The sequence below is a fragment of the Mesocricetus auratus genome, unplaced genomic scaffold, assembly GCF_017639785.1.
Source record: "Mesocricetus auratus isolate SY011 unplaced genomic scaffold, BCM_Maur_2.0 Super-Scaffold_100008, whole genome shotgun sequence".
NCBI lineage: Eukaryota > Metazoa > Chordata > Mammalia > Rodentia > Cricetidae > Mesocricetus > Mesocricetus auratus.
Genome location: NW_024429192.1, coordinates 78,869,848 through 78,897,265, shown reverse-complemented (window position 1 = coordinate 78,897,265; position 27,418 = coordinate 78,869,848). Strand labels below are relative to the sequence as shown.

At 47.7% G+C, this 27,418-nt stretch overlaps 1 protein-coding gene across 2 annotated transcripts in view; it reads left to right on the top strand.

Annotated features, from left to right (window-relative positions):
* Nucleotides 1–416: 416 nt before the first annotated feature.
* Nucleotides 417–27,418, top strand: part of Snx8 (sorting nexin 8) — a 46,795-nt gene continuing 19,793 nt past the window's right edge. For both annotated transcript variants that reach the window (XM_021232932.2, XM_005079977.4), the window contains exon 1: nucleotides 417–527. In XM_021232932.2, coding sequence (XP_021088591.1) covers nucleotides 434–527 — 94 coding nt within the window. In that variant the 5' untranslated portion in view covers nucleotides 417–433. The remainder of the gene's footprint in view (nucleotides 528–27,418) is intronic.

Below are 27,418 nucleotides of genomic sequence, written 5' to 3'. Positions count from 1 at the left end.
GCACCCATCACAGGACCCGCCCGCGGACCTTGGTGCCAGAGCCAGTGAGTGGTTTAGTATGTGGAAAGTGGGCAAGCAGATGCGCGAATGAGTGGCAACGTGGGTGGGTGTGTGAATCAGTGGGCAAGATAACTAGTGACAGTCGCTGGCTGAGAGCCGATAGGTGGGTGCGCGCTCGCGGGCTGTGGCGCTCGGCGGTTTGGACCGTGCACGCGCAAGCACTCAGCCATGGGGACCATAGCTGCGGAATTCAGTCCAGGACGAAGCCACGTGGTTTAGGCGTGGCCCGTGGACAGGGGCGTGGCCTATACGCTTGGGGCTCGCGGAGGGGCGTGGCGAGGTTGTGATGGGCGTGGCCGCACCGGACAAGAGCTGGCGTGGGCGGGGCTGGCCGGCGGGCGCGGGAGGAAGTCACGTGGGCGCGCGGGCTCACATGACTGGCCGCGCGATGGACCCGCTGCCCTCGCCAGCAGTCGCTGCGGCAGCTGAGGCGGAGGCTGACGAGGAGGCGGATCCGTCAGCGACAGGTAAGGCACGCGGCCCGGTGGAGAGCCAGGAATCTCGCAGTCGGGGACCACCTGTCGGCGCCACACCTCGTCTGACTCCGGGTGGGGGGGAACATCCTGGAGCTAGCCTCTTCCCGCTGCTTCCAGGGACGCTGCTCCCCAACCCTCGGTTAGCGCGCGGTCGTATGGAGTTGCACCTGGATCTTTACTGAGCCCACCTTGCAAACGCTCGCCTAGAGAATGGCTTATGTTATGATCGTGTGTGACCATGCCCAGGGAAAGGGATGTATCTTCGGTATAGACTGTTTTCCTGAGGTCTCCGGTTTTGTGGACTGTTGGGATGCATCCATGTGGCCAGAGGCGCAAGGTTGGAGCTAGGCCTGATGTGTTTTAGCCAGGTTTGCCCAGGTGTCATTGAGCGTGGCCATCTAGAGCATTGGTGGAAAGACAGGTTCTTCTCTAGGGACGAAAGGTTAGGGTAGGTACCTTTAAACCCCAGGGGAGGTAGGACATGAATGAACGCGTTTGATGAATGGAGAGACCAGTATCTAGGTGGAACTCCACTTGGAGTTGGTCTACAATCTTTACGTCTTGTTGGGTAAAACATTGTAGTCTTTTTTTTTTTTCTTTTTTCTTTTTGATACACCGTTTCTTTGTGTAGCAGCTTTGACTGTTCTGGAATTCGCTTTGTAGATCAGGCTGGCCTCAAACTCACAGAGAATTTCCTGTCTCTGCCTCCAGAGTGCTGGAATTAAAGGCGTGGGCCGAACACATTGTATGTTGGAGGGCACTATGTATAAATAGCAGGGTGTCTTGAGAATGGGAGACTGTTTAATATAGGGACTACTTCTGCCTTTTAGAAAGTTACTTATTTTTATTATTTTTATCTGTGTTTGTGTGGGGACACTGGTGCCCTTGTCAGACAGAAGTGTTGGGTCCCCCAGGAGCCAAAGTTACATTTGTGAGGTACCCAGCATGGGTGCTGGAACCCAAATGCCAGTCCTCTGCATGAGCAGTGTGTGCTGTTAACCTCTGAGCCCCTACCTGACTCTTGAAGCAGTTCTTTGTGGCTTGTAACAGTGACAATGGATCAGAGATCTCTTGGCAAATTTGTCACTTTCCGTATTGATTCATGCAGAACTCAGCTAATGGCTGACAGTAGGAATCATTTTGCCTGGGTTTTTGACAAATAGTTTAGCTTCCTTGGGCAGTGGTGTGACTTGTATATTAGTCACAGCCATGTAGCCATTCACGATTTACAGGCCATCCTGGTAGCCAATTAAGTTGAAAAATGGATTTTTCAGTCTGGTGAAACCTAGCTTGTCATTTCATCCTATGTGAAACTTGGCACCAATCTGGTGAAGTGAAAAAAAAAAGGCCTTATCTTCTGGAAGAAACTTACTTGGCGTGTGTCTTGAAGACTTTGGCTAGGTGGGCTGGAATCAGAACACCTTTGAGAATAGCTCTTCAGAAAACATATTATTAGACCAGGTGGTGGTGGCAGTGGCGCTTGCCTTTAATCACAGCACTTGGGAGGCAGAAGCAGGAGGATCTCTGTGAGTTCAAGGCCAGCCTGGGCTACAGAGCGAGTTCCAGGACAGGCTCCAAAACACTACAGAGAAACCCTGTCTTGAAAAACCAAAAAAAAAAAAAAAATTCATTTGTGTGTATTTGTCTGTCTGTGTACACTCAGAGGCTAGAAAAGGTATCAAATCCTTTGAAGTTAGATTTACTGGAGTTTGTGGGACTTCATACTTACTATGTAGGTGTTGAGATCTGAACTCAGGTCCTCATGATTGCAAGGCAAACATTCTTAACCATTGAGCCATCTCTCTTGAGACAGGGTCTCTCACTGAACCTGGAGCTTGCTTGCTGATTTGACCAGACGGGTTGCCAGCAAGCTCCAAGAGCCTCCTCTGGAAATCCCTTCTGTGCGGGGATTATAGGCACACACTGTCATGCTATCACACTACACAGCCAGCACTTTATTGATGGAGCCGTCTCTCCAGCTCCTTTCTCTTTTGTGGATTTGTATATTGAAACTGTAACTGTTGAAGTGTCAGGGTACAGGTGTGATGTGTTGTCACATTCAGGAGGTCCAGGCAGGAGGGCCATGAGTTAAACAAAGCAACCAACAAACAAAAAAGTGAGCTACATGTGGACACCCTCTTCAAAACAAAAATTAAGATTGGGCTAAGTGGATAAAGGCACTTGGCGCCAAGCCCGATTACCTGGGCTTGATCTTTGAAATCCTCATGGTGTAAAGAGAGAGACGAGTCTCGAAAAATTTTCCTTTGACTTCCACACATCCCCAGATTATAAATAAATCTAATAAAAAACGATTGAAGACATTGGTCCAGGTTTGGTGGTGCATGCCTTTAATCCCAGCATTTAAGAGGCAGAGACAGGCAAATAGATTCCTATGAGTTCTAGGACAGCCTGGTCTGCATAGCAAGCTCTAGACCACATAATGAGACTCTATCCCACTCTTCCCAACAAATAAAGACATTAATAGTCATTTTAAAAGTGGGGGCTGGAGAGAGGACCTGGGTTCGATCACCAGCACCCATATGGTTCCTCACAATTGTCTAATTCTAGTTCCAAGAGCTCCAACCCCCTCTTTTTTGGGAGTAGCATGCACATGGTACATAGAGATACAGACAAAATATGCATACACTTAAAATAAAAACTAGAGGATTAGTTCAGCAGTTATGAGCACTCACCATTTTTCCAGAGGATCCCTGGCTTGGTTCCCAGTACCCATATGGCTACTTAACAGTCTGTAACTACAGTTTTAGGAGACCCAATACCCTCTTCTGACTCCACAGGCATGCACATACATACATACATGTAAGTAAAACATGCAAACACATAAAATTAAAAACAGAAGGAAAAACCCAGTGGAACTGGGGGGTGTGGCTCAGTGGATGAGCACCTGCTTAGTATGCACAAGGACCTGGTTCCATTCTCAGCAATGTGGAAATAATAAGTATTGAGAATCATTAGAGCAATTCAGTCTGTGTTAACGCAGCCTAGGATCTCATTTCAGGGCTGCTTGCCAGCACAGTATGCCTGCTTCATCATATGATCTCAGTGTGTGCGTGCGTGTGTGTGTGTGTGTGTGTGTGTGTGTGTGTGTGTGTGTGTGTGTGTGTGTGCTAGAGAGAGAATATATATATGTATACATACATATTTACTTACTTACTTACACAAACCGTGCACATTGCTGCTGTGTGTCTAAGCCGTGCTTCATGCAGTCCTTGGGACTTTAGTCCCCGAGATCCAGGGGCGTCTGGTCTCCATTGTGTTAGCATGGCTCCTTTTGATGGCATTCCATACATTCCAGCCAGCAGCTATCCTCCTGTTCTCTGTGGTCAGGTCCCCTGGCCTTTGCCATTTGCTGCCCTGCCTCCTCCTCTGCAGCCCTAGCCAGTCTTCCTGCCCTGCCTGGGCTTACAATGTCCCTCAGTTCCTTGTCTCGGTGAAGTTTCCCTCTGTCTATTTGCACTTGTCGCAGTTCATTGAGCTGTCACCTCGGATGTGTTTAGTTGATGGTGGTTAAATCACCCCTGAAATGACTGCTCACATTAACAGCATCCATCTTCCTGTTTTACACACTGTGATCTGAGGACTTGAGATGGGTAGAAGCTTATCTTTCTTCACATCTCAGCACCTAGAATGACACCTGATATACAGGAGGGGCCTAGATGTTTGAAGAAAACTGCATATTATCATATGTCTTTTAAAAGACAGTATTATATTTTTGTTGGATAATATATGTTTAAAATGTTTTTTAGGTTTATTTAGTTTTTGTTTTGTTTTGTTTGTTTTTTGAGACAGGGTTTCTCTGTATTGTTCTGGAGGCTGTCCTGGAACTCATGATGTAGACCAGGCTGGCCTCGAACTCACAGAGATCCGCCTGCCTCTGCCTCCCGAGTGCTGGGATTAAAGGCATGCGCCACCACTGCCCAACGAAACTGTTGTTGTTATTTAACTATTGAGCCATCTCTCCAGCCTTGGTCTTTTAAAAAATTAATTGTTTTAGTTAGCATACAAAATAGTGACGTTCCCAGTAACATTTCTATGTGTATTTATTATTGCACTTTGCCCAGTTTTACCCCTTCTACTACCCTCCCTTGCCTATTTGTCTTTGTTCTCTCTTGGCTAGGGATGTAGCTCAGTCAGTTGACTGCTTGCATGAAGCCCTGGGTCCTGTCCCCAGTACCAAATAAACTGGGGATAATGTTGCATGCTTGTAATCCCAGTACTGGGCAGGAGGATCATAAGTTCAAGGCTAGTCTTCATCTAGTTAGAAGCCAAGCCAAGATTGTATATATGTACTGTGCTTTCACACACACACACACACACACACACACACACACACACACACACACACACTTTGCAAGGTAAAATGTGTCAATCTGAAGAAAGAGGAACTAACTGGGTCTTTATTACTTAGAGCAGACTTTGCCAAAATATGTGGTTAGCAAGAAAGTGATGTATTCTGAGCAGGGGAATTCTGTTTTCGTGTTATTTTTTTTTTTTGTTTCCTGAGAAAAATGAAGCACAAACAAGACATGTTTTGCTGTGTTGTGTGCCAGGGTGGTGGGCAGAGCCCACAGGAAAGAGCAATGTGGGCACAGCTGGGAGCTGCAGGTGGGATCAGACCCGAGGAGCCATGCGGCCTCTGAAGCCAGACTTTCCAGTTCTCTTTACAGAATCATACTGAATTAGAACCAGAATTGAGGGGGTGGGGCGTTCTGGGAATGTGTTTGGGTATCTTTGTGGGTTTCCACCTTTTTTGTTTGTTTTAGACAGGGTCTCACTTTGTAGCCTTGACTGGCCTGGAACTCAGTATGTAGACAAGGCTGACCTCAGATCCTAGAGATCCACCTCCTTCTGCCTTCTGAGTGCTGGGATTAAAGGTGCATCTTACCTTACTTTTTGAGACACAGTGTGTCACCGAGCCTGGAGAAGGCTGAGTTAGTTGGACTGGTGATTTACTAGCTCCAGGGATTCTCCTGTCTCCATCTTCCTGGTGCTGGAATTGTAGCACTTGAGGCCACACCCAGCTGGTTTTTTTCCTTGGTGCTGGGTGGGCTTCTAACTCAAGTTCTCATATTGCATGGCACAGCTTTCCCAACTAAGCCATCTTCCCATCCTCTGTTTGTTTTTTCTTTTGAGACAGGATTTCTTTAATTTGCCCAGGCTGTTGTGGAACTCAGCTTAGTGTAGCTAGTTGCAAACTTGCAGTACTGCCTCAGCTTCCCAAGTAGCTGGGATGACACGCTTGCTCAGTTGGTGCTGTTTGTGTCGATGGGTTGTGGAAGGCACTTTGCTGCTTCTACAGTGTGGGCTTTGGTAGGGGTCTTTTAGTCCCCAGGAGTGTCTTGAGTGGTTTTGTGATGTTTGCTAACCGAGAAAGCTGCACAGAGACCAGAGAAAGTTGTTGTTGTTGGATTCTCTGAAGATATACATTAAGGTTTTTTAAATTTCTTTCTTTTTTGAGACAAGGTCTCATGTAGTCTAAGTTGGCCACAAAACTTACTGTGTAGCTGAGGATGGCATTTCTGATCCTCTTGCCTCCACTTCCTGAATACAGGATGGTAGGCATGTTAATACCTTGGCTCCTGGTTTATATGGTGCTGGGCACAGGACCCAGTACATCCTTCATGCTAGGCAAACACTCTACCAACTAGCCTCATCCCCATCCCTACAATTATGTCATTTACCACCAATCCTCCAAGCCTGGTTTGTGCCTGGGAAGTGTTGACTGCTGGAGTCTTGGGGATGAGTTGTAATCAGAACCCAGTAACACTTAATGCTGCATGGGAACTGGTGATTTGGGGGAAATGTTGCATAAGATCAGAGAACTGCCAGCACAGACATTTTCCAGAGACTCTGATTCCTCAGTACTTTGGCTTGGCTGCAGCATCCTCCTGCAGTTCCTTGTTTCCGGTGCAGCTTATGAAGTTGTCCTCACTCTGTCCAGGATGTGTGCTTTCACAGTCTGTTTCTTTCTGCTGATTTTTTTCTGCACTGCTAAGTAGGTTTTATATTTTATCTTTATTTTTTATTTGGTGGAGATAGGGGTTTATGTAGCCCAGTCTGGCCTTGAACTCACTATGTAGTCAAGGATGATTTGATCTGATCCCCCTGTCTCCACTTCCCAAGTGTGGGGATCAGAGACAAGCACCACCATACTTGGGTTTTGTGATGCTGGAACCCAGAGAAAAGCATGTACCAAGAATGTGCTATACCAATTGAGTCCCAACATGAGCTCAACTGTCAAGTCTTTTTTTTTTTTTTTTTTTTGAGGGGAGTGTTTCGAGACAGGGTTTCTCTGTGGCTTTGGAGGCTGTCCTGGAACTCACTCTGTAGACCAGGCTAGCCTCGAACTCACAGAGATCCACCTGCTTCTGCCTCCGGAGTGCTGGGATCAAAGGAGTGCACCACCACCACCTGGTGTGTCAAGTTGTTTTTTGAAATGGTCTATTCAGTGGCACAGTGTTGGTAGCTCAAAATGGAGTAGTATACTACTCTAGAAGGCATGGTGGCTCACACCTTTAATCTCAGCACTAGGGAGGCAGAAACAGTCACTGTGAAATGGGAGAACTAGGCTCCTGAGGCTGGAACTGCTTGGGATTTGGGGACTGCAGGGCAGGAGCAGAAGAAAGAGCAATGCTGGGGTGCTGTCTTAGTCACTTTTCTATTGCTCTGACAAAACACCCACAACCAAGGGAATTTATAAAAGAAAACATTTAATTATGTTTACTGTTTCCAGAGGGTTAGAGTCCATGATGTTGGAGCAAAGTTATGGTGGCACGAACAGCTGAAAGTTCACATCTTGATCCACAAGTAGGAAGCAAGGACATACACACACACACACACACACACACACACACACACACACACAAAATGGTGCAAGTCTTTTGAAACCTCAAAGCATCCCTCTGCCTACTGACACACCTCCTCTAACAAGGCCACACCTCCTAATCCTTCACAAACAGTTCCACCAACTGGGACCCCATGCATTCTTTGGGTTTAGAATACTACTTTGGGGAGCCAGGGAAGAGGGTTTTTGGTGGGAGGCTTTTCAGTGTTGAGCGCCCAGGTGTGTGACTGTGCTTTCTAAGGGCTGTAGGTGCTCCTGGTCTCTGTTGTGCTTCCCCTGTGGAACAACTTAAGTCTCACTGTCATCACTTGCAGGTGAGAAAATGGCATTGCAAGGTGGTCTGTGGTAACTGGTAGCCCTGGGGTCACAGCAGGTTCCTGGCTCTATCCAGGAGTGTGGGCACTCCCATTCCTTACTCCATGAACATGGACTGGTATCCTGTACTCCCCTTTTGTGACTTCCTTAATTTGCTCTGAACTCACTGACTCATGGAGAGGCTTGGGATCTCCCCTCGCCTGGCTTCGTGATGTGGGGTGGTGGCTAGGATTGTTATTCTGTATACTGCCTAAGCCCAGGTGTGATGCACCCCACTCCTCAGAGCAGAATTTTCTTGCCATGATGGAAGGAAAGAGCACCCAATGTAGTGGCTGCTAGTCTGGCCTGTTGACCTCCAGCTTAGGCACAACAGTGTATCTGGTCAGCAGGCACAGGGCACAGAGCCTGGTGCCCAGCAGAACTGTGTGTAGGTCTCTGTCTGGCTGCCTCTCCCGAGCAAGCCACTGCTTCCTGAATTCTGGTAGGCACTGGCCAAGTTCCCCACAGTGAATTACGCTCTTCACTGCCCCCAACTTAGCTCTGGTTAGTTCATTTTGGGGTTTCAGGGTATCTGATTGTGAGATGACAGTCACCTTGGTGTGGAGACTTCAGTCTCCATACTTGGTGCTGATGTGGGTTCGGGGGAGGATCTGACTCAGTAGTTCCCTTCCTGTAACATATTCCCAGTTCCTGATTTGTTGTGTGGCTTTCTAGGGCCTTCTGATTCTGCTTAACTGTATTCTTGGGCTGTCTGTGCCTCCGGCCGTGGAAGGCAAGGGCCCTTGCCTTAGCTTTCATGTTCCCACCACAGATCAATAAGTCTTGTGTAAGTGGGTTTGGTCTTGTGGCACTTGGCTAATTACATTCCCAGTGCCTGCTGGGCATTCTCTAGGAGCACCTAGCTTTTTATTTTTTTTTATTTTTTTATTTTTTTATTTTTGAGATAGGGACTTATGTAGCCCAGACTGGCTTTGAACTTTCTGTGTAGCCAAGGGTCACCTTGGACTCCTGGTCCAGCCTTCTGTCTTTGATTGATAATACAGATAGGTGCCACCATACCTGGTTTATGCAGTGGTGGGGATTGTACCCAGGGTTTTTTGCTTTTTGTTTTTGTTTTTGTTTTTTTTCTCACAGGGTTTCTCTGTGGCTTTGGGGGCTGCCCTGGAACTAGCTCTTGTAGACCAGGCTGGTCTGGAACTCACAGAGATCCGCCTGCCTCTGCCTCCCGAGTGCTGGGACTAAAGGCGTGCGCCACCACCGCCCGGCTGTATCCAGGGCTTTGTGAATGCCAGGCAAATACTCTACCACCGAACCACAAAACCAACACTTCCTTCCATGTCCTTCCTGCTCCTTTTTGAGACAGGCTGTCACTGTAGCCCAGGCTGGCTTTGAACTCTCTGGGTTGCTTGTCTCAGTCTCCTTGTGCTGGGATTATAGTCCTGTGCCACCATGCCTAGTTTTATCATGGTGGCTCAGGTGGGCTTCCTGTCTAGCCTTCAGTAGGGCATGGATGGTTCCAAGATGCTTTAGAATATTTTCAATTTTGTGTCAGAGAACCAGAGTGACTTTCAGGTTCATCAACCAGAGCTAGAAGGAGGGTTAAAAAAGAAAGAAAGCAAGCCAGGTGGTGGTGGTACACACCTTTGATGACAGAGGCAGGTGGATTTCTGGGAGTTGGAGACCAGTTTGGTCTACAGAGTGAGTTCCAGACAGTCAAGGCTACAAAGAGAAACTCTGTCTTGAGCCCCCCCCAAAAAAACCACCAAAACCAAAACCCCAACCAAACCTCCATCAAAATGAGAACAGATTGAATAGAGAGAGACAAGGATACTTTTTGGAACTTTGAACTCACAATGTGTTAGTTCTTCCAAGATTCCCCAAACTGGCAAACAGTGTCATTCCCTTTTCAACTGTGGAAGAATGACATCGGGTGAGTGGTTACAAGATGAGTTGAAGTTTGATAGGTCCTTTTAGAAGCTGGTGGGGTGGTAGGGCTGGGGGTGTGGTTCAGTTGGGAGAGCAGTGGCTTAGCATACACAAGGCCCTGGGTTCCATCCCCAGCACCATATGACCTAGGCGAGGTAGTGGTACAAGCCTGTGATCCCTGTACTTGAGAGGAGTTCAAGATCATCTTGGGCTATGTAGTCAATTTGAAGCCAAGTTGTGCATACCAGACTCTGTCTCCAAGAGAAAAGTCTTTAGTGTCTCATGCCTTGGCCTGCCTCCTGCCAGGGATCTGAGTTTCAGGGACTCATTAGAGGGATGTTTCCAGCCCAGCACTTGTGCTTCATCATATCTAAGACAGGGTTATGAGGGTTTCTCCTTTGAGTCGTTTTCTCCCCCCCCTCTCTCTCTCTCTCTCTCTCTCTCTCTCTCTCTCTCTCTCTCTCTTTCTCTCTCTCTCCATGTGTGGGTTCCTACTTTTTTTTTTTTTGAGTCAGGGTTTTACCATGTAGACCAGACTGGCCTGGAAATCCCAGAGATCTTGATGCTTCTGCCTCCCAAGTGCTGGGATTAAAGTTGTGTGCTGCTATGCCCAGCCCACTACACATTTCATAAGCAGGTCTCATGAAATGTTGTAGTCAGACTGTGATTCCCCTTGAAGCCAGGGAATAGTCTGCTTTTTTGTTTCCTTCTTTTACTTGTGCACCTCACCTTTTAATACTTGACCTTCCCTCCTCCTCCTCCTCCTCCTCCTCCTCCTCCTCCTCCTCCTCCTCCTCCTCCTCCCTCCTCCTCCTCCCTCCTCCTCCTCCTCCTCCTCCTCCCTCCTCCTCCTCCTCCTCCTCCTCCCTCCTCCTCCTCCTCCTCCTCCTCCTCCTCCTCCTCCTCCTCCTCCTCCTCCTCCTCCTCCTCCTCCTCCTCCTCCTCCTCCTCCTCCCTCCTCCTCCTCCTCCTCCTCCTCCTCCTCCTCCTCCTCCCTCCTCCTCCTCCTCCCTCCTCCTCCTCCTCCTCCTCCTCCTCCTCCTCCTCCTCCTCCTCCTCCTCCTCCTCCTCCTCCCTCCTCCTCCTCCTCCTCCTCCTCCTCCTCCTCCTCCCTCCTCCTCCTCCCTCCTCCTCCTCCTCCTCCTCCCTCCTCCTCCTCCCTCCTCCTCCTCCTCCTCCTCCTCCTCCTCCTCCTCCTCCTCCCTCCTCCTCCTCCTCCTCCCTCCTCCTCCTCCTCCCTCCTCCTCCTCCTCCTCCTCCTCCTCCTCCTCCTCCTCCTCCTCCTCCTCCTCCTCCTCCTCCTCCTCCTCCCTCCTCCCTCCTCCTCCTCCTCCTCCTCCTCCTCCTCCCTCCTCCTCCTCCTCCTCCTCCTCCTCCTCCTCCTCCTCCTCCCTCCTCCTCCTCCCTCCTCCTCCTCCTCCTCCTCCTCCTCCCTCCTCCTCCTCCCTCCTCCTCCCTCCTCCTCCTCCTCCTCCTCCTCCTCCTCCTCCTCCTCCTCCTCCTCCTCCTCCTCCTCCTCCTCCTCCCTCCTCCCTCCTCCTCCTCCTCCCTCCTCCTCCTCCTCCTCCTCCTCCTCCTCCTCCTCCTCCTCCTCCCTCCTCCTCCTCCTCCTCCTCCTCCTCCTCCTCCCTCCTCCTCCTCCTCCCTCCTCCTCCTCCTCCTCCTCCTCCTCCTCCTCCCTCCTCCTCCTCCTCCTCCTCCTCCCTCCTCCTCCTCCTCCTCCCTCCTCCTCCTCCTCCTCCTCCTCCTCCCTCCTCCTCCTCCTCCTCCTCCTCCTCCTCCTCCTCCTCCTCCTCCTCCTCCTCCCTCCTCCTCCCTCCTCCTCCTCCTCCTCCTCCTCCTCCTCCTCCTCCTCCTCCTCCTCCTCCTCCTCCTCCTCCTCCTCCTCCTCCTCCTCCTCCTCCTCCTCCGTAGACCAGGCTGGCCTGGAACTCACAGAGATCCACCTGCCTCTGCCTCCCGAGTGCTGGGATTAAAGGCATGCACCACCAATGGCCGGCTCAGCCTTGTTTCTTTGAAATAGGGTCTCACTATGTAGCCCATGCTGGCCTGGAACATTTGATCTTCCTGCTTCAGCTTCTAAATGCTGGGGTTAATGGCATGAGCCACCATTCATGGCTGCAGCTTTGGCTGGTTCCTTGGTTCCTTCCTTCCTTCCTTCCTTCCTTCCTTCCTTCCTTCCTTCCTTCTTTCCTTCCTTCCTTCCTTTCCTTACTTACTTACTTTATTTTTTGTTCTGGAGACAGGGTTTCTCTGTGTAACAGCCCTGGCTGTCCTGGAACTCACTCTGTAGACCAGGCTGGCCTCGAACTCACAGAGATCCACCTGCCTCTGCCTCCCAAGTGCCAGAATCAAAGGCATACGCCACTACTGCCTGGCTTTTTTTTTTTTTTTTTCTTTCTTGAGACAGGGTTTCTCTGTCTTGTTTTGGAGGTTGTCCTGAAACTTGCTCTGTAGACCAGGCTGGCCTCGAACTCAGAGATCCACCTGTCTCTGCTTCCCAGTGAGGGATAGGGTGTTGGAATGAGGTGTGCGTCACCAACGCCTGGCTTGTTTTTTGTTTTTGTTTTTGTTTTTGGTTTTTTTGAGACAGGGTTTCTCTGTGGCTTTGACGCCCGAGTGCTGGGATTAAAGGCATGCGTCACCACCACCTGGCTTTGTTTTTTAATTTTTAAAATTATAGTTATCCTTGCTGGCCAGCCTGGTCTACAATTTTCAGGACAGCAAGGAAACCCTGTCTCCAGAAACAAAAACAAACAAAAAAAGTGTGCATGCCTTTGTGTGTTAATATGCTCGTCCTCACACACTGGTGTGTGTGTGTGTGTGTGTGTGTGTGTGTGTGTCTTTGGGGGGTGGCATCCATGCACATGGAGGCCAGAGGATAACCTTAGCAGTCAGTTCTCTCTTCCTACCATGTGGGTCCCAGGAACTGAGGTTGTTACCTTTGGTGACTTTCTTTGCCTGTTGAACCATTTCACTAGTACCACTTATTATCTATTCATTTAGTTTTTAAAGATTTTTTTTCCCCTTGAACTATTCTTTTTTTTTTGGTTTTTTGAGACAAGGTTTCTCTGTGGCTTTGGAGGCTGTCCTGGAACTCACTCTGTAGACCAGGCTGGCCTCGAACTCACAGAGATCCGTCTGCCTCTGCCTCCCGAGTGCTGGGATTAAAGGCGTGCGCCACCAATGCCCGGCGAACTATTCTTAGTAGACCTGAATTTTTGGTGAAAGGAGCTGAGACAAGTTCTTCCTATGTAGCCTAGGCTGGCCTTGAAATCAGATATCTGCCTGGCTACCTCTAGAGTGATAGGATTAAAGGCATGAACCACCACACATGACTATTTTTGCCTATCTGAATGTCTGTGCACCACATGCATGGAGGCCAGGAGAGAGCGTCAGATCCCCCTGGAATTGGAGTTAGAGATGGTTGTTAGCTGTCTTGTGGTTGCTGGGAATCAAATCTGGATTAAGAACTGGTTAAGAGCTGTAGACACCCCTAACCACTGAGCCTTCTCTCCAGCCCCCCCCTCCTTTTTTTTTTTTTGGTTTTTCGAGACAGGGTTTCTCTGTATTGACTTGGAGACTGTCCTGGAACTCGCTTTGTAGACCAGGCTGGCCTTGAACTCACAGAGATCCACCTGCCTCTGCCTCCCGAGTGCTGGGATTAAAGGCGTGTGCCACCAACGCCCGGCCCCAGCCCCTATTTTTTATTTAACTTATGAGTGTTTTTCCTGTGCATATATATACCACATGCATGCTGTGCCTGCAGAGGTCAAAAAAGACATCTCTTGAGACTTTTTATAATTTTTTGTTTTTGTCATGGCTAATTAACCTTTGCCTAGCCTAAAGCTGGGAAAATTTGCTTCTTCAAAGAACTTGGTAGTTTTAGCACTATATATAGTTAGCTTATTTATTTATTTATTTTTAAGATTTAACTTTTTTTTGCCTGGTGGTGGTAGCGCACGCCTTTAATCCCAGCACTGGGGAGGCAGAGGCAGGAGGATCTCTGTGAGTTTGAGACCAGCCTGGTCTACAAGAGCTAGTTCTAGGACAGCCTCCAAAGCCACAGAGAAACCTGTAACGTGATTCTTCCCTCCAGCTGCCTGGGTCCCGCCACTGTCTCAGCCCCTAAATAACACATGAGATACTATATTAATTATGAAGCTGTTGGCCATTTGCTGTGTTTCTTAATGGCTAGCTCTGACTTAATTATCAACCCATAATTACTAATATATATATATATTATTTTTATTTTTATTTGTTTTTTTTTGAGGAAGGGTTTCTCTGTATTGTTTTGGAGGCTGTCCTGGAACTCACTCCGCTGGCATTTAAAGGTGTCTATCACCACACCCGGCATTTTGTGTGTGTGTGTGTGTGTGTGTGTGTGTGTGTAGGTATGTACATGTATGTACATGTGTGTGAGTATGGAGGCCAGGGGTTGACAGTAGGTGTCTTCTACACAGTTATTCTTCACCTTAGTGGTTTTTTGTTTTGTTTTGTTTTGTTTTGTGTTTGTGTTTTGTTTTGTTTTTGGTTTTTCGAGACAGGGTTTCTCTGTATTGCTTTGGAGGCTGTCCTGGAACTGGCTTTGTAGACCAGGCTAGCCTCAAACTCACAGAGATCCACCTGCCTCTGCCTCCCAAGTGCTGGAATTAAAGGCGTGAACCACCAACACCTGACTTCACCTTAGTTTTTGAGTCAGGGTCTCACTAAACTGGAGATTATCCGATCGATATCCACTGTTTGGGCATCGAGTCCCAGGGATCCTCCTGGCTCTGCCTCTTCAGACTATAGGTATGCATCACCGCACTGGGCTTTTTGTGCGTGCGTGTGGTTTTGGGGGATTGAACTTGGGTCCTTATACTTGTATGGCAAACACTCTACTGACTGAGCTATTATCCCTGCAGCCCCTGTGATCTGTTTTCTACTATGTGTGTTATTCGTGGAGGGTGGTTTGGCAGGGTGCTGATAAAGTTCTTTCTGGGTGCACACGTGGTGCTGTTTAGGTGGTCTTGGGGAGTTAAATAGCCCCTCATAGGTTTGGATTTGGGGGAAAGGCATGAATGAAGTAGACCAAGGAGGACTCAAGGAGACTTGGGGCTGGGATGGGGCTCAGGTGGTAGAGTGCTTGCTTGGCTTTTAACATAATGAGTTTTTTTTAAATTTTGTTTTGTTTTTCTCTCTCTGTATGTAGGGAGGGTGCTTGGTTCTTCCATGAATAGTGTCTTTGAGGTTCCTATCCTAGCTCTGTGTTAGACCAGGTGAGGTATATCATGCCTGTAATCTCAGCACTGAGGAGGTGGAAGATCAGGATTTTCATCCTTGGCTACATAGGCAGTTAGTCCTTTCCCACTCCCCTTCTGTAAAAAAAAAAACAAAACCCCCCCCCCCCAAAAAACCCAAAAACCAAAACAGCCTAATGTTGAGAGGTATGAGGGGAAATCAGTAGTTGAAGCACTTTCTTCTTGGGGTAGAGTTTGAACTGAGTTTGTAAGATTTGGATCAGATCTCGGCAGCTAATGAGCACCAGAGTCTAGGGTGGCACCCACAGGTTTGTTGATACTGCCCTCCCAAGTAGGGACATTAGGCCACTGCTGGAGACACATGGCTCTGCTCTCTGTAGCTTAGCTGTCTGCGTGGCACACTGCCGCATTACATCATCAGGGTTTTCCTTATGTTCTTTCAGCAGAATGGATAGGGCTGACCAAATGGATAGAGCAGATGCAGGGCTCATGCTGCAGAGGAAGTATCCTGCCAGCATGAGGCGCTGTCTCAGGGTTCACCACTGTTGTTAGTGTTGCTGATTGATCATCCCTGTTGTGTCAGAAGCTTTTGTTGTGGCTTATCACCAAGGCAGTTTCCATCACTTGCAAGACCCTAAATGATATTTGTTGGTGTTGGATGTTCAGTTGTTACCATGGTAACACAGTTTCTAATCTTTGCTTGAGTTATTCGACTTTCTTGTTTGAGTTTATTTGCACTGGTTCATTCAGCAGTTGTTAATTGAGTGTTTGCTGTGGACTAGGAGACTTTTTCTCTTTTAGTTGAAACAGACACACACAGACACACACAGACACACACACACACACACACACACACACACACACACATACACACACCTTTGTAGCCAGAGAGATGGCACAGTGATTAAGAGTACTGGCCACGCCGGGCAGTGGTGGTGCACGCCTTTAATCCCAGCACTCGGGAGGCAGAGGCAGGCGGATCTCTGTGAGTTCGAGGCCTGGCTGGACCGACAGCCTCCGAAACAATACAGAGAAACCCTGTCTCGTAAAAACCAAAAAAAAAAAAAAAAAAAAAAAAAAAAAGAGCACTGGCCACTCTTCCAGGGCCTAGAGTTGGGTCCCCGCACCCACATGGCAGCTAGCAAGTCTGTAGCTATAGTTAGGGTATCTGACACCTCTTTGACCTCTGCATACACGTGGTGCACAGATGTACATGCAGACATATATGCACGTAAAATAAAAATAACTCTTTAAACTATTTTGTTTTGTTCATATGTGAATACCTACTTGTATATGCAGGTTCGTGTGCATGTGTTTGTGTGTATTTGTGTGCAGGTGCACTTGCTTGTGTACATGTGCATATGTATACTAGGTGTTGTTTCTCAAGTGTCACACTCCTCTTTTTTTTTTTTTTTTCTTGAGTCACGGTCTCACTGGTGCATTGATCACCCAGTGGGCTAGGCCGGTCATCAAGCAGAAATCCTCCATCTGGGCCTCTTCATATGTACTATCACTTCTGCCATTTTCCCCTCAGTGCTGGAGATCAAATTCAATTCCTCATTCTTGAGCAAGAAGCACTTCATTGACTGAACTGTCTCTGTAGTCGGTCCTCCCCACCACACTCCTTTCAGTATTAGGATCAAATAACTCATTGGTCTGACTAGTCTAGCTAGCCAGCTTGATCTGGGCAATTGTTTCTGTATCCTAAACATGGGGGTTATGGTGGCTGTCCTTGGTGCCCACTTGGCATTATGTGTTCTGGGGATCATAACTCAGGTCCTTACCATCTTCTTGGCAAGTGCTTTATCCATGGAGCCATATCTCTGGCCTCTGACACTGTTCTCCATCCTTGGGATAGAGACTGAATAGGGTGAACACAGACCTCCATCTTCCAGAACTTACGTTCTCATGAGAACCACACAGCAGTCAGGAAATGTAATAACAAAAATATACTTTAGAATGTGCTGGAGAGAATCAGAGCCAGGGGGTGCTGTGCTGGGGACTTAATGTTGCAAATCATAGGCATCACCAATAAAAATGTCACAGAGAAAGCAACCCTTACAGCCGGGAACCAGAGGAGGATAAGAAGTTGGTCCGGTGGATGGGTGGGTAGGTGGAGCCTTCTGGGTAGAGGAGACAGCCAGTGTCAAGGCCTCAGGCCAGGGGTAGGGGTGAGGCTGATGAGTTAGAGGGAGCTAGGGAGCTGTAGAGAGAAAAAAACACTGTGTGTTGTGGCTTGGCAGTAGGCTTGAGGAAGCCTTGCTTAGGACCTGTTCCCCTTGGGGACTGCCTGGCATCCTCACTGAGGAAGCTGTATTCGTTATTTCTTCTCTTCCTTTTTCCTTCCTTCCCCTCCTTTCCCTTTTAAATCTTCCCCCTTCCTCTTGTCTTCCTTCTGCTTCTTCCTTCTCGTTTTTTTGAGACAGTGTCTCAGGTAGCCAGGCTGGTCTGGAACTGATCTTCCAATCTCCGCCTGTTGGATGTCTGGGTGGTAGAGTGCTGGGGTTACAGCACTCCTTTTGGAGGGGTGCTGGGGACAGATCCCAGGGCTTCATGTGTGCTGGGCAAGTGCTCTACCCACTGGGCCACATCCCAGCCTGGTTTCTTCTTTTAACATAATGAGTTTTTTTTTAATTTTGTTTTGTTTTTCTCTCTCTGTATGTAGGGAGGGTGCTTGGTTCTTCCATGAATAGCGTCTTTGAGGATGGTCTTGTCTGATACTTGACTGTTAGGAATCTGGCATTGGTCCTATGGCCTATTACAAAAGCCCAGTGGCAGAAAAACAAGTTTGTTTTTCACTGGAGTCCATCCTGAGCAGGGAGTGAAATCACAGCAGAATGTGTTGTATTTGAGGGTGTTTATGTCCTTTGTAGTATCGGAGAGAGTAGATGGTGAGCCTGGCTAAGTGAAGCTCAGTGGTCCCCCCTCAGCTGTGACTCCGCCTTCACAGGTAGGTGGAGTAGTGTATGCATTACACCTGGAAAAGGTTTGCAGGAGGCCAAGGAGCTATGCTAGACATGGTGGTGCTGGCTCCTAACTACTCAAGAGTTGATGTAGAGGACTTGAAAGTTCTGTGCCTGTGTGGGCTTATAAATGTAACCCTGTCTGAAAACAAAAATTGAAAAGTAGGCTTGTGATGTGGGCTCAGTGGTAGGACCCTTGCCTAGAATCCCCCAGTGAGGTGCTGGGGGAGTGGCTCAGTGGTAGAGCACTAACCTACCATGTGATCTCCTAGGTTCAATCTTCAGTTAAGGAAAAACTGTAGCTGGGAGGTGGTGGCACACGCCTTTAATCTCAGCACTCAGGAGGCAGAGGCAGGTGGATTTCTGTGAGTTTGAGGCCAGTCTGGTCTACAGAGTGAGTTCCAGGACAGCCAGACTGTTTCAAGAGAGAAATCCTTTCTTGAAAAACCAAAAAAGAGAAAAGACTGTAAGTTAGTTGGTTGGAAGTTTTCAAAGAGGTGTATGTCTTTCAGACTGAGGAAAAGAAGACAGAAAATACCGAGCATTGGCCCAAGTGGAAGGCAGCTGGGCCTGTAGCTTGAGGGGGTGTAGATTGGCTAAATCACTTAGGAAAACTGGAAATATTTACTAAGCTGAGCATATGCAAGTGCTGTGATTCAACACATACACTCATGCCTCTGTTATGTACCCAACAGAAGTACATACAACATATGTCCACGAAAAACCGTGTTCTGGAGCATTCTCAGCAGTGCCATGTGTCATAGATTGGCAATGGAACCACCCAGATGCCCAACAGGCATGGAATAAGTGAGCAGTGGGTCATAGCTGCATGGTAGGATCCATGGAAGTGACGCTGCATCTACTGTGTGTGACCTGTGAGCTTCAAGCTGAAGGATGAGGTTGGAACCTGGACTCTGGACTCCACTGCATAAAAAAGGCTAGAACAGCCTGTGAGAAATGTGTCCAATGTCAGTAGTGGCTGAAGAGAGAGATGAATTGTTGGTCTGTCGTTTTGTTTCTTTAAGAAACAAAAGCACAGGTGGGCAGTGGTGGCTCTTTAATTCCAGCACCTGGGAGACAGAGGCATGTGGATCTCTGTGAGTTTGAAGCCATCCTGATCTACAGAGCGAATTCTAGGACAGCTAGGTTTACAGAGAGAAACCCTGTCTTCAAAAACCAAAAACCAAAAAGCAACCCTCACCCCAACACAGTATCACTCTATAACTTTGCCTTACTCTCTATGTAGATGAAGCTGGCTTTGACCTCATAGGATCCACTTGACTTGCACTGCCTCCAAGGTGCTGGGATTAAAGGTGTGTGCCACCTTACCTGGCTTTTGGTTTGCCTTTTGGTTTTTCTATATAGGGTTTCTCTGTGTAGCTCTGGCTTTCCTGGAACTGGAATTAAAGTGCTGGGATTAAAGGCTGCCACCACTGCCCCCTGACAATGTTTGTGTTTGTTTTGAGGCGTTTGACTATCCTCTTGTCTCAGACTCCCGGGTGGTGAGATTATAGGTATGTGCCACTGTTCCCAGCTCTTTTTTCTGTTATTTAGGGTGTTTGAAATATTTTGTGATTAGAACAAACATAGCGACATTTAAAGGTAGTGACAAAAAACAAATGAACAGACTGAATGAAAAAGTGTTAATAGTGATTATTTGAGTGGCTAGGGATTTAGGCAGTTTTGTTTTTTTGCGGAGAATTTGACAATGTGTTCTGTTAGACATGCGGAAACACACTTGATATTTGGAGAGCAGTCCATGTGGAGTGATGCAGCCTTGGGAATGAGGAAGTTAGCAGAGTCTTCATAGTCTGCGAAGCTGGAGGGATTGGGCTGTAAGTCCTCATGGAGGCTGTGAAAAGACGGCCTTCTCTCCCTTTCCTGCAGTGCTGGGCTGGAATCCAGGCCTCTGCATGTGCCAGGCAAGTTTTCTCACAGCCCTGTGTGTTTTTTTTTCCTTTCTTTTTCTTTTCTTTCTTTCTTTTTTTTTTTTTTTTTTTTTTTTTTTTTCGAGACAGGGTTTCTCTGTGTAGTTTTGGAGGCTGGCCTGGCACTTGCTCTGTAGACCAGGCTGGCCTCGAACTCACAGAGATCCGCCTGCCTCTGCCTCCCGAGTGCTGGGATTAAAGGCATGCGCCACCAACGCCCAGCTCTTTTCTTTCTTTTAAGATGGGATCTTACTATCTTGCCCAGTCTAGCCTCAAACTCCTGGGTTCGACAGATCCTCCTGCCTCATCCTGCTGGACTGAGAGGCAGGCTCCTCTGTACTTGGTTTGCTTTGGGGTGGGCTGAGGCCCAGTAGCACAGTGCTTGTCTAGAGTGCAGGGATCTGGGTGCCAGCCCCAGCAGTCTAACAAACAAAACCAGGAAAGTGGTACCTTTAGGCAGCACCCTCACAAGGTAGCAAGGGTAGGGGGCCAATCCTTGTCAGGAGAGGGCCTGGTCTGGAGCCCGTGACCTCTAGATGGAAGACTACTGTTTCCTGTGTCTAGGGGCATCCTGGTGTCTCCTGGCCCTAGAGCTGCTGAATTGTCATTTCTAAAGCTTTGGTCATAAGGATGAGGAAACTTCTGCTCCCATTTCCTGAGGACAATTTGTTTATTTTAGAACTCAGCTCAGAGGGTTTTTGTTTGTTTTAATCGTATTAAAACTAAATAATTTTTAATGTATGAATGTTTTGTCGGCATGTATGAATGCACACTGGGAGCAATGCTTGGTACCTGTAAAGGCAAGAAAAGGGAGTCGGATACCTTGGACCTTCAGTTACAAATGATTATTAGTCATCCTGTGGGTTTTGGGAATTGAACTTGCAAGACTGTTAACCATTGGCCCATCATCTTTCCAGCTCCTCAGAGAAGTTGCTAAATCAAAAGTACAGTTTCTTGAGCTTGAGAAGGAATCTGCTTCCCCTTTCCTCCAACCCCCTCCATCTTCTTTGATCCAGGATCTTGTTGTGTGGCCAAGGCTGATCTTAAACTCAGTGCAAGTGCTCTACCACTGAGTCACACCCCAGCCCCTCACTGGGGGATTCTAGGCAGGTGCTCTACCACTGAGCCACACCCCAGCCCCTCACTGGGGGATTATAGACAAGGACTGTACCTCTGAGTCATGCTTATGCTTCACAGGCAGATTCTAGGCAAATGCTTTGCTCAGCTATACCCAAAGCCTTTTTTTACTGTTGAGGACAGTTTCTCACTAAGCTTCCTGGGTTGCTCTTGAACTTACTGCCATCCTCCTGCCTTAGTGATTTCAGTGCAGGGGTCACTGATAGAAACCGCAATAGCAGGCTCCTCCATTTCATTTCATTTCATTTCATTTCATTCCATTTCATTTCATTTCTGTGTAATTGTACTCTGACCCGCTGCTGTTTATTTTCCCCAATCTGGGAAATAAAGACCCGCAGAAGCATTTAGGAGCACTTGGATACTGTTAAATGTGTGTGGGTGTGGGTGTGGGTGTGGGTGTAGGCATAGTCTTAAATTGCATTTGTCTGTCCTTGACACAGTCTCTCTGTATAGCCCTGACTATTCTGGAACTTGCCATGTAGACCAGACTGGCCTCCGTCTCACAGAGATCCACCTGTCTCTGCCTCCAAATGCTGGGATTAAGAATGTTTGCTACCATGCCCAGTCCAGGCATAGGAATTTCTCTGTTCATTGTAGGGAGAGCACTGAATGATTTCATCCAATCCCTGCTTGCTGACCTGATTGAGTTAATTGGGGTTAGTTACAGAAGCAGGGGCAGTCCACTGGCTACATTGGCAAGGCCCAGTCTGTCTGAGCATTTGGGATTCTGAAGAGGGAAGGGCCTTAGTGAGGATCCTGAAGACTCCTGAACTCTTTGAGTCTCTCTGCCTCCATGGAGTGATGTCAGTAGGCTAAGTCTCATGGCAGCTGCTCTGTGTCAAGTCAGTGATGATCAGGTTCAGTCTGTAGGAAACTGTGATGGTGCCTGTGATGGTTCTGAGAGAGCTTTCCATGGTGTAGGATGTCCGTCCTACCAACATGGAGTTAGGGGTGTCAGCAGCCTCTCCATTGGTCAGCCTGGAGTAGTGTGGTCCTGAGCTGGGTTGGCTGGACTTGGCCTCCTAGCAGCAGTAGATGTAGGAAACTGCTAGTGAGCTGCCTGGCTGTCCCTGTGTATACCATACACCTTTCAGGAAGTCTTCTGGCCTGGCACTGTTGTGCTGTAATCAGCATTGCAAAAGGGTTGCTTCAGCAAAGGACAGAGAGAGCTATGGCATAGTTTACAAGGAAGATCCTGTTTGCTCCTCTGAACCTTTTAGACTCCTGGATTCTCGATTACCACAGTTACTGTCTAAACATTCAGCAGGAAGAACCTTGGAAACAAGAACAGTGTGTGTGTGTGTGTGTGTGTGTGTGTGTGTGTGTGTGTGTGTGTGTTGTTTCATTACTTTTTTTTTTTTTCAAGACAGGGTTTCTCTGTGTCTTTGGAGGCTGTCCTGGAACTAGCACTTGTAGACCAGGCTGGTCTCAAACTCACAGAGACCCGTCCATCTCTGCCTCCCAAGTGCTGGGATTAAAGGTGTGTGCCATCACCGCCCAGCTGTTTCATTACTTTTGTTGTTGGTTTTTGAGACAAGGTCTCTATATAGTCAAGGCTGGCCTCAAGTTCATTTTGTAGCTTAGGCTGGCTAGGAACTTGAACTTTTTTGTTTCAGCTCCTTAGGTGCTGGGATTACAGGTGTCACTGCAGTGCCTGGCTGAGCCATTACTTTCTCCGTCAGTGGGTTACTGACTGGGAGAATCACAACATCTTGAGTTTTGCTTGTTGTCTGTCTCCATACCCCACTTGTCAGGGTGAGGGGGTGTCATATGGCTTCATACTGCCTATGGGATGGCTCCCCGTTATTATCCCTTGTCTTAGTTACTTTTCTATTGTTATAACAAAGTGCACGACCAAGGCAACTTATAGAAGAAAACACTTGATTGGGGCTTACAGTTTCGGAGGTGAGTCTGTGACCATTATGGTGGGGAGCATGGCAGCAGACTGAAAGGAATGGTACTGGAGCTGCAGCTGAGAGCTCCTATCTTGAGACACAACCATGAGGCATAGGCTGGCTGGGAATGGCTTGGACTTTTGAGATCTCATTGTCCACCACAGTGACATACCTCCTCCAATAAGGCCAGGCCTTCTGGTCCTTTCCAAATTGTTCCATCAACTGAGGACCAAGTATTCAAATAGATGAGCCTACAGAGGCCATTCTCATTCAGACTACCACACCTGCTTGCCCTGCATCTGTAGTCCCTTACAAATTTCCCTATCATTAGAAGATATTCCCAGCATTGGAAGTGAACACCCACAAAAACTCAGTTGTGGGGACATTTCTTTAATTTAATACTGAGCATTGAACCGAGGGCTTTGTGCATGCTAGGTGGGGACTCTGTCACTGACCCCACCCACCCCTCACTGGGGTTTCTAAGCAAGCATTCTACCACAGCTACATTTCCCAACTCACCCTTTACTTTTTGAGACAGGACTGGCCTTGAGCTCACTGTATATATCCTGAGTTGGCTTTGAGTTGTGGTCTTTCTGGTTGGGCTTCTCAAGAAGTTCATCTCAGAAGCAAGCTGAGCCACCAATTATGACTTCTGGGGAACACTTTCGAAGTTTTTGTTGGTGCCCTTACAAACTGTTTTTGGTCTGCAGAGTAATAAATCTGGAAGGAAGTCAGTGACATTTATTGAGTGTTTTATTTTCACCAGCTATTTTCAGCTGTGCTGTGTCATTTAATTCTGAGGCACACTGTCTGCCAGCTGAGAACCCCACAGGAAAGCAATTTGTTCCAGAATGGTTAGAGCAGGGAGAACATGAGGTTGGCGGGGCCTGTCTAGGGGATGCTGGAGGACTGGGCGGATTCTTGCTGTGCTTTTGGTGGGTACAGGCCTGCTGGGTGTTTGGGGCTCCTATGTCTTTCTTAGTGTGTGTGTGTGTTGAAGTTGGGTCTTGCTGTATCAGAATCTGGATCCTCCTTTCTCTACTTTCTGGGTGCTGGGACTATAGGCATATGGCACTGTGTTTACCTCTTAGAAATTTTTTATTACATCTATCCATTTATTTATGGTTGGGGGAATACATGTGCCATGGTGTACATGTGGCAGTCAGAGGATAACTTGTGGGACTTGCCTCCCAGGGATCAAACTAAGATGGTCAGGCTTGGTAGCAAGTGTTTTTGCCTGCTGAGCCTTCTCACCAGCTCCCTGAGCTGGCTCTTTATGTCCATTTTGTAAGCGATAAATACGGTGCTCAGAGGTGGTCACTCACATCTCTACAGAAATATGGAGGCTTCTGGCTTCCACCAGATGTCTCTTGTCAGAGTCTGCCGTTGCCTTTCAAGCGCCAGGGCCTGGCTGGCCTCTCATCTAATCTGTTTTATTTCTGTGGTGCTGGGGTAGTGTTAGTGTATCTCTGTCTCCAGTGACCATGTACACTGAAAAAGGCATCTGTCTGATAAGAGAGTTAAGGTCTGTCTGTGATGCTCATCCAAAGAATCCAGAATCTCCCTTCCAGTTTCTGTCCTTACTGCTGCTAGTGGCCCACCCATGACAGCGTAACTGTCCAAAACAAACTTTTTTCTTTTTTGTTTTGAGACAGAGTCTTTAGTTCATAGGTCTCCTCCTGCCTTTGCCTTGCAAGTGCTGGGGTTACAGCCTCCCCCATATATATTTAGCATCTTAGTCTAATTGTTTGGGTTGGGGTGTGTGCACCAGCCACAGAATGCTTGTGGAAGTCAGGAGGACTTGAGGGAGTTGGTGGCACCGTAACCTGTTGAGCCATCTTACTAGTCCCTCTTCTTATTTTTTGAGATGGGTTTGTGTAGCCTAGGCTGATCAAGGACTCTGCTCCTCTGTTCCTGTAACTCCTGAAAGCGCCCAGGGTTACAGGTGTGCACCCCCACACCTGCCTTTCCAGGATGTTAGAGAGAAGCCAGGGGTGGAGGTACTTTTTGTGCTGTAATTTACCTTTTAGATCATCCTGTGTGCAAAGTTCACATTCTTCACCCACATGTGATCCTTTGGTAATCATTAGTGAGATTTCAGATTGTCTTAGAGGACTGTCCTACCTTACTTAGTCTTTGGGGGAAATCTTGAAATAAATAAGTGCTTAATAGAGAACTTTGAAAAAGATTCAGCCAGGCACAGCGGCACTCAACTGTGATTCCAGTGCCTGGGAGGCCAAGGCAGGTACTATCTGTTGAGTTCAAGGCTAGACTGGTCTGTGTTTCGAGTTCCTGCCAGCCAGGGGTAAGGTAGTGAGGCCCTCCCTGTCTGAGCAAAAAAAAAATTTTTTAATAGAGACCTCTGTTGCCTGTGTGTTTATTTCCCTTCTACCGGCTCTGTTCATTTTTTCTGTCCCTATATTATGTTGGTGTTTTCAACAGGTATCATGCCTTGAGATAGTGTCACACTATCTCAGGCTGGCTTCAGACATAAGGCAGACTGCAGTTGTCCTGCCTCTGCCTTCCAGGCTCTGGGATTATAGGCATGTACCACCATCGGGATTTTGTTTGATTTTCTGAGACCTGGTCTCCTTATGTAGACCAGGCTGGCCTGGAGATCAGGACCCTCCTGCCTCAGCCTCTGAGTGCTGGATTACCAGTGTGCACCACCATGTCCTGCCTACATCACCCTGGTCTGTCTCTCACTTTCTCTCTTGTCTTGAACTCCTGATCCTCCTGCCTTTACCTCCCAAGTGCTGCGGTTACAGGTGTGTGCCACCTGTCCGTCTTTTGACTTCTGTGGTTTAGGTAAAAGTTGGCTGCTGATTTGACTTTAGTGTGTCCTTGTACACAATCACTTTTTCAAGATTATCTGTTAGTTTGCTCTTACTCTCTCTGCCTCACCATCCCCTACATTTCCCAGTCTCCAAAACTGTGTACCAGGAAATGCTAAGAAGGGAGCTTGTGGTGGTTTGAATGAGAATGGCCCTATAGCCTTATATATTCAAATACTTGGTCCCAAGTTTGGGAAGGATTAAGAGGTGTGGTCTTATTGGAGGAGGTGGTCACTATGGGTGGACTTTGAGGTTTCAAAAGCCCACAACATTCCATTTGGCTCTCTTTCTGCCTAGAGGTTATCTCAACATGTAAGTTATTAGCTACTGCTCCAGTGCCATGCCTGCGTGCCTGCTGCCATGTTCCCTGCTATAATGGTCAGGGACTCACCCTCTGAAACTGTAAGCAAGTCCCCAGTTAAATGCTTTCTTTTATAAGTTGCCTTGGTCATGGTGTCTCTTTCTGCAATAGAAAAGTTACTAAGACAGAGCTTTTGGGACTGGAGAGGTGGGTGGCTTACCAGTTAAGAGCACTTGCTGCCTTATTTTTAAATATATAAATATTTAGAGCATTTTAAAGAAGATGTTATCATTTCAGAAAGCCTCTGGGTTGAGTATTATGGTACATCCCCTATAATGCCAGTACCTGGGAGTCTGAGGCAGAAGAATTGCTAATTCCAGGTTATCCTCACCTACATACAGATTTGATGCCATCATGCGATACATGGGGACCTGACTCAGCACACAAAAACAAGGAGCAAAGCCAATAATCTTTTTTTTTTTTTTTTGGTTTTTACGAGACAGGGTTTCTCTGTATTGTTTTGGAGGCTGTCGGTCCAGCCCAGCCTCGAACTCACAGAGATCCGCCTGCCTCTGCCTCCCGAGTGCTGGGATTAAAGGCGTGCGCCACCACCGCCCGGCAAAGCCAATCATTTTTCATTATAGATAATGAGCTAACTTACTTGGTAAAGGGTTTGCTACACAGGCACAAGAACCTGAGTTCCACTTCCCAGAACCCACATAAAAGGCCAGGCATAGTGATGAGGAGGCAGAGATAGGATGGTTTCTGGATGAGGTGGGGTCTCATACTTTACCAACCTTGTTGAATTGATGAGTTCCAGATAAAGTACTGCCTAGTCCATCATGGCTTACTCCTAGAACACTGGCTGGAGCAGTGAGGGAATGAAGAAAGGACAGACATGTAGACATAAACACTGAAAAGCTGGGGTGGGTGTGTCATGCTTGCTCTGATCGTGTGATCGTGCAGTACAGCTACACAACAACTTGAAACCTCAGCACAGCCAGAGAGGTTAGCTAACAGGTCTATAGGAGAATAGTCTCAGGTTGCCGTTGCCAGGGAAGAGGAAGCTGCAGTTTTTAGTTTTTGCACACAGTGACCAATGGCTCTTAAACACTTGTATTTGGACTGAGAGAAGCTTTGACGTGCCTCTGAGCCTTGCCTTACGGGAGGAAGATTTTTCCAGGTCTGAGGCATTGATATCCTTGACATGGCTGTGCCACGTCACCAGTATACATTCAGTCATGTCTTCATCCATTTACACATTCGTCCAGTGTCTTTGGCTCTCTACAAGATCCTGTCTGAAGACTTAAACTAAAGAGATAGCTCAGCAATTTAGAGCATTGACTGCTCTCCCAGAGGACCCAAGGTTCAATTCCCAGCACTACAACTAACAACTATCTGTTAACTCCAGGTCCAGGACTTCCAACTCCCTCTTCTGGCTCTCATAGGCACTGTAGGAACCTGCTACATGTACA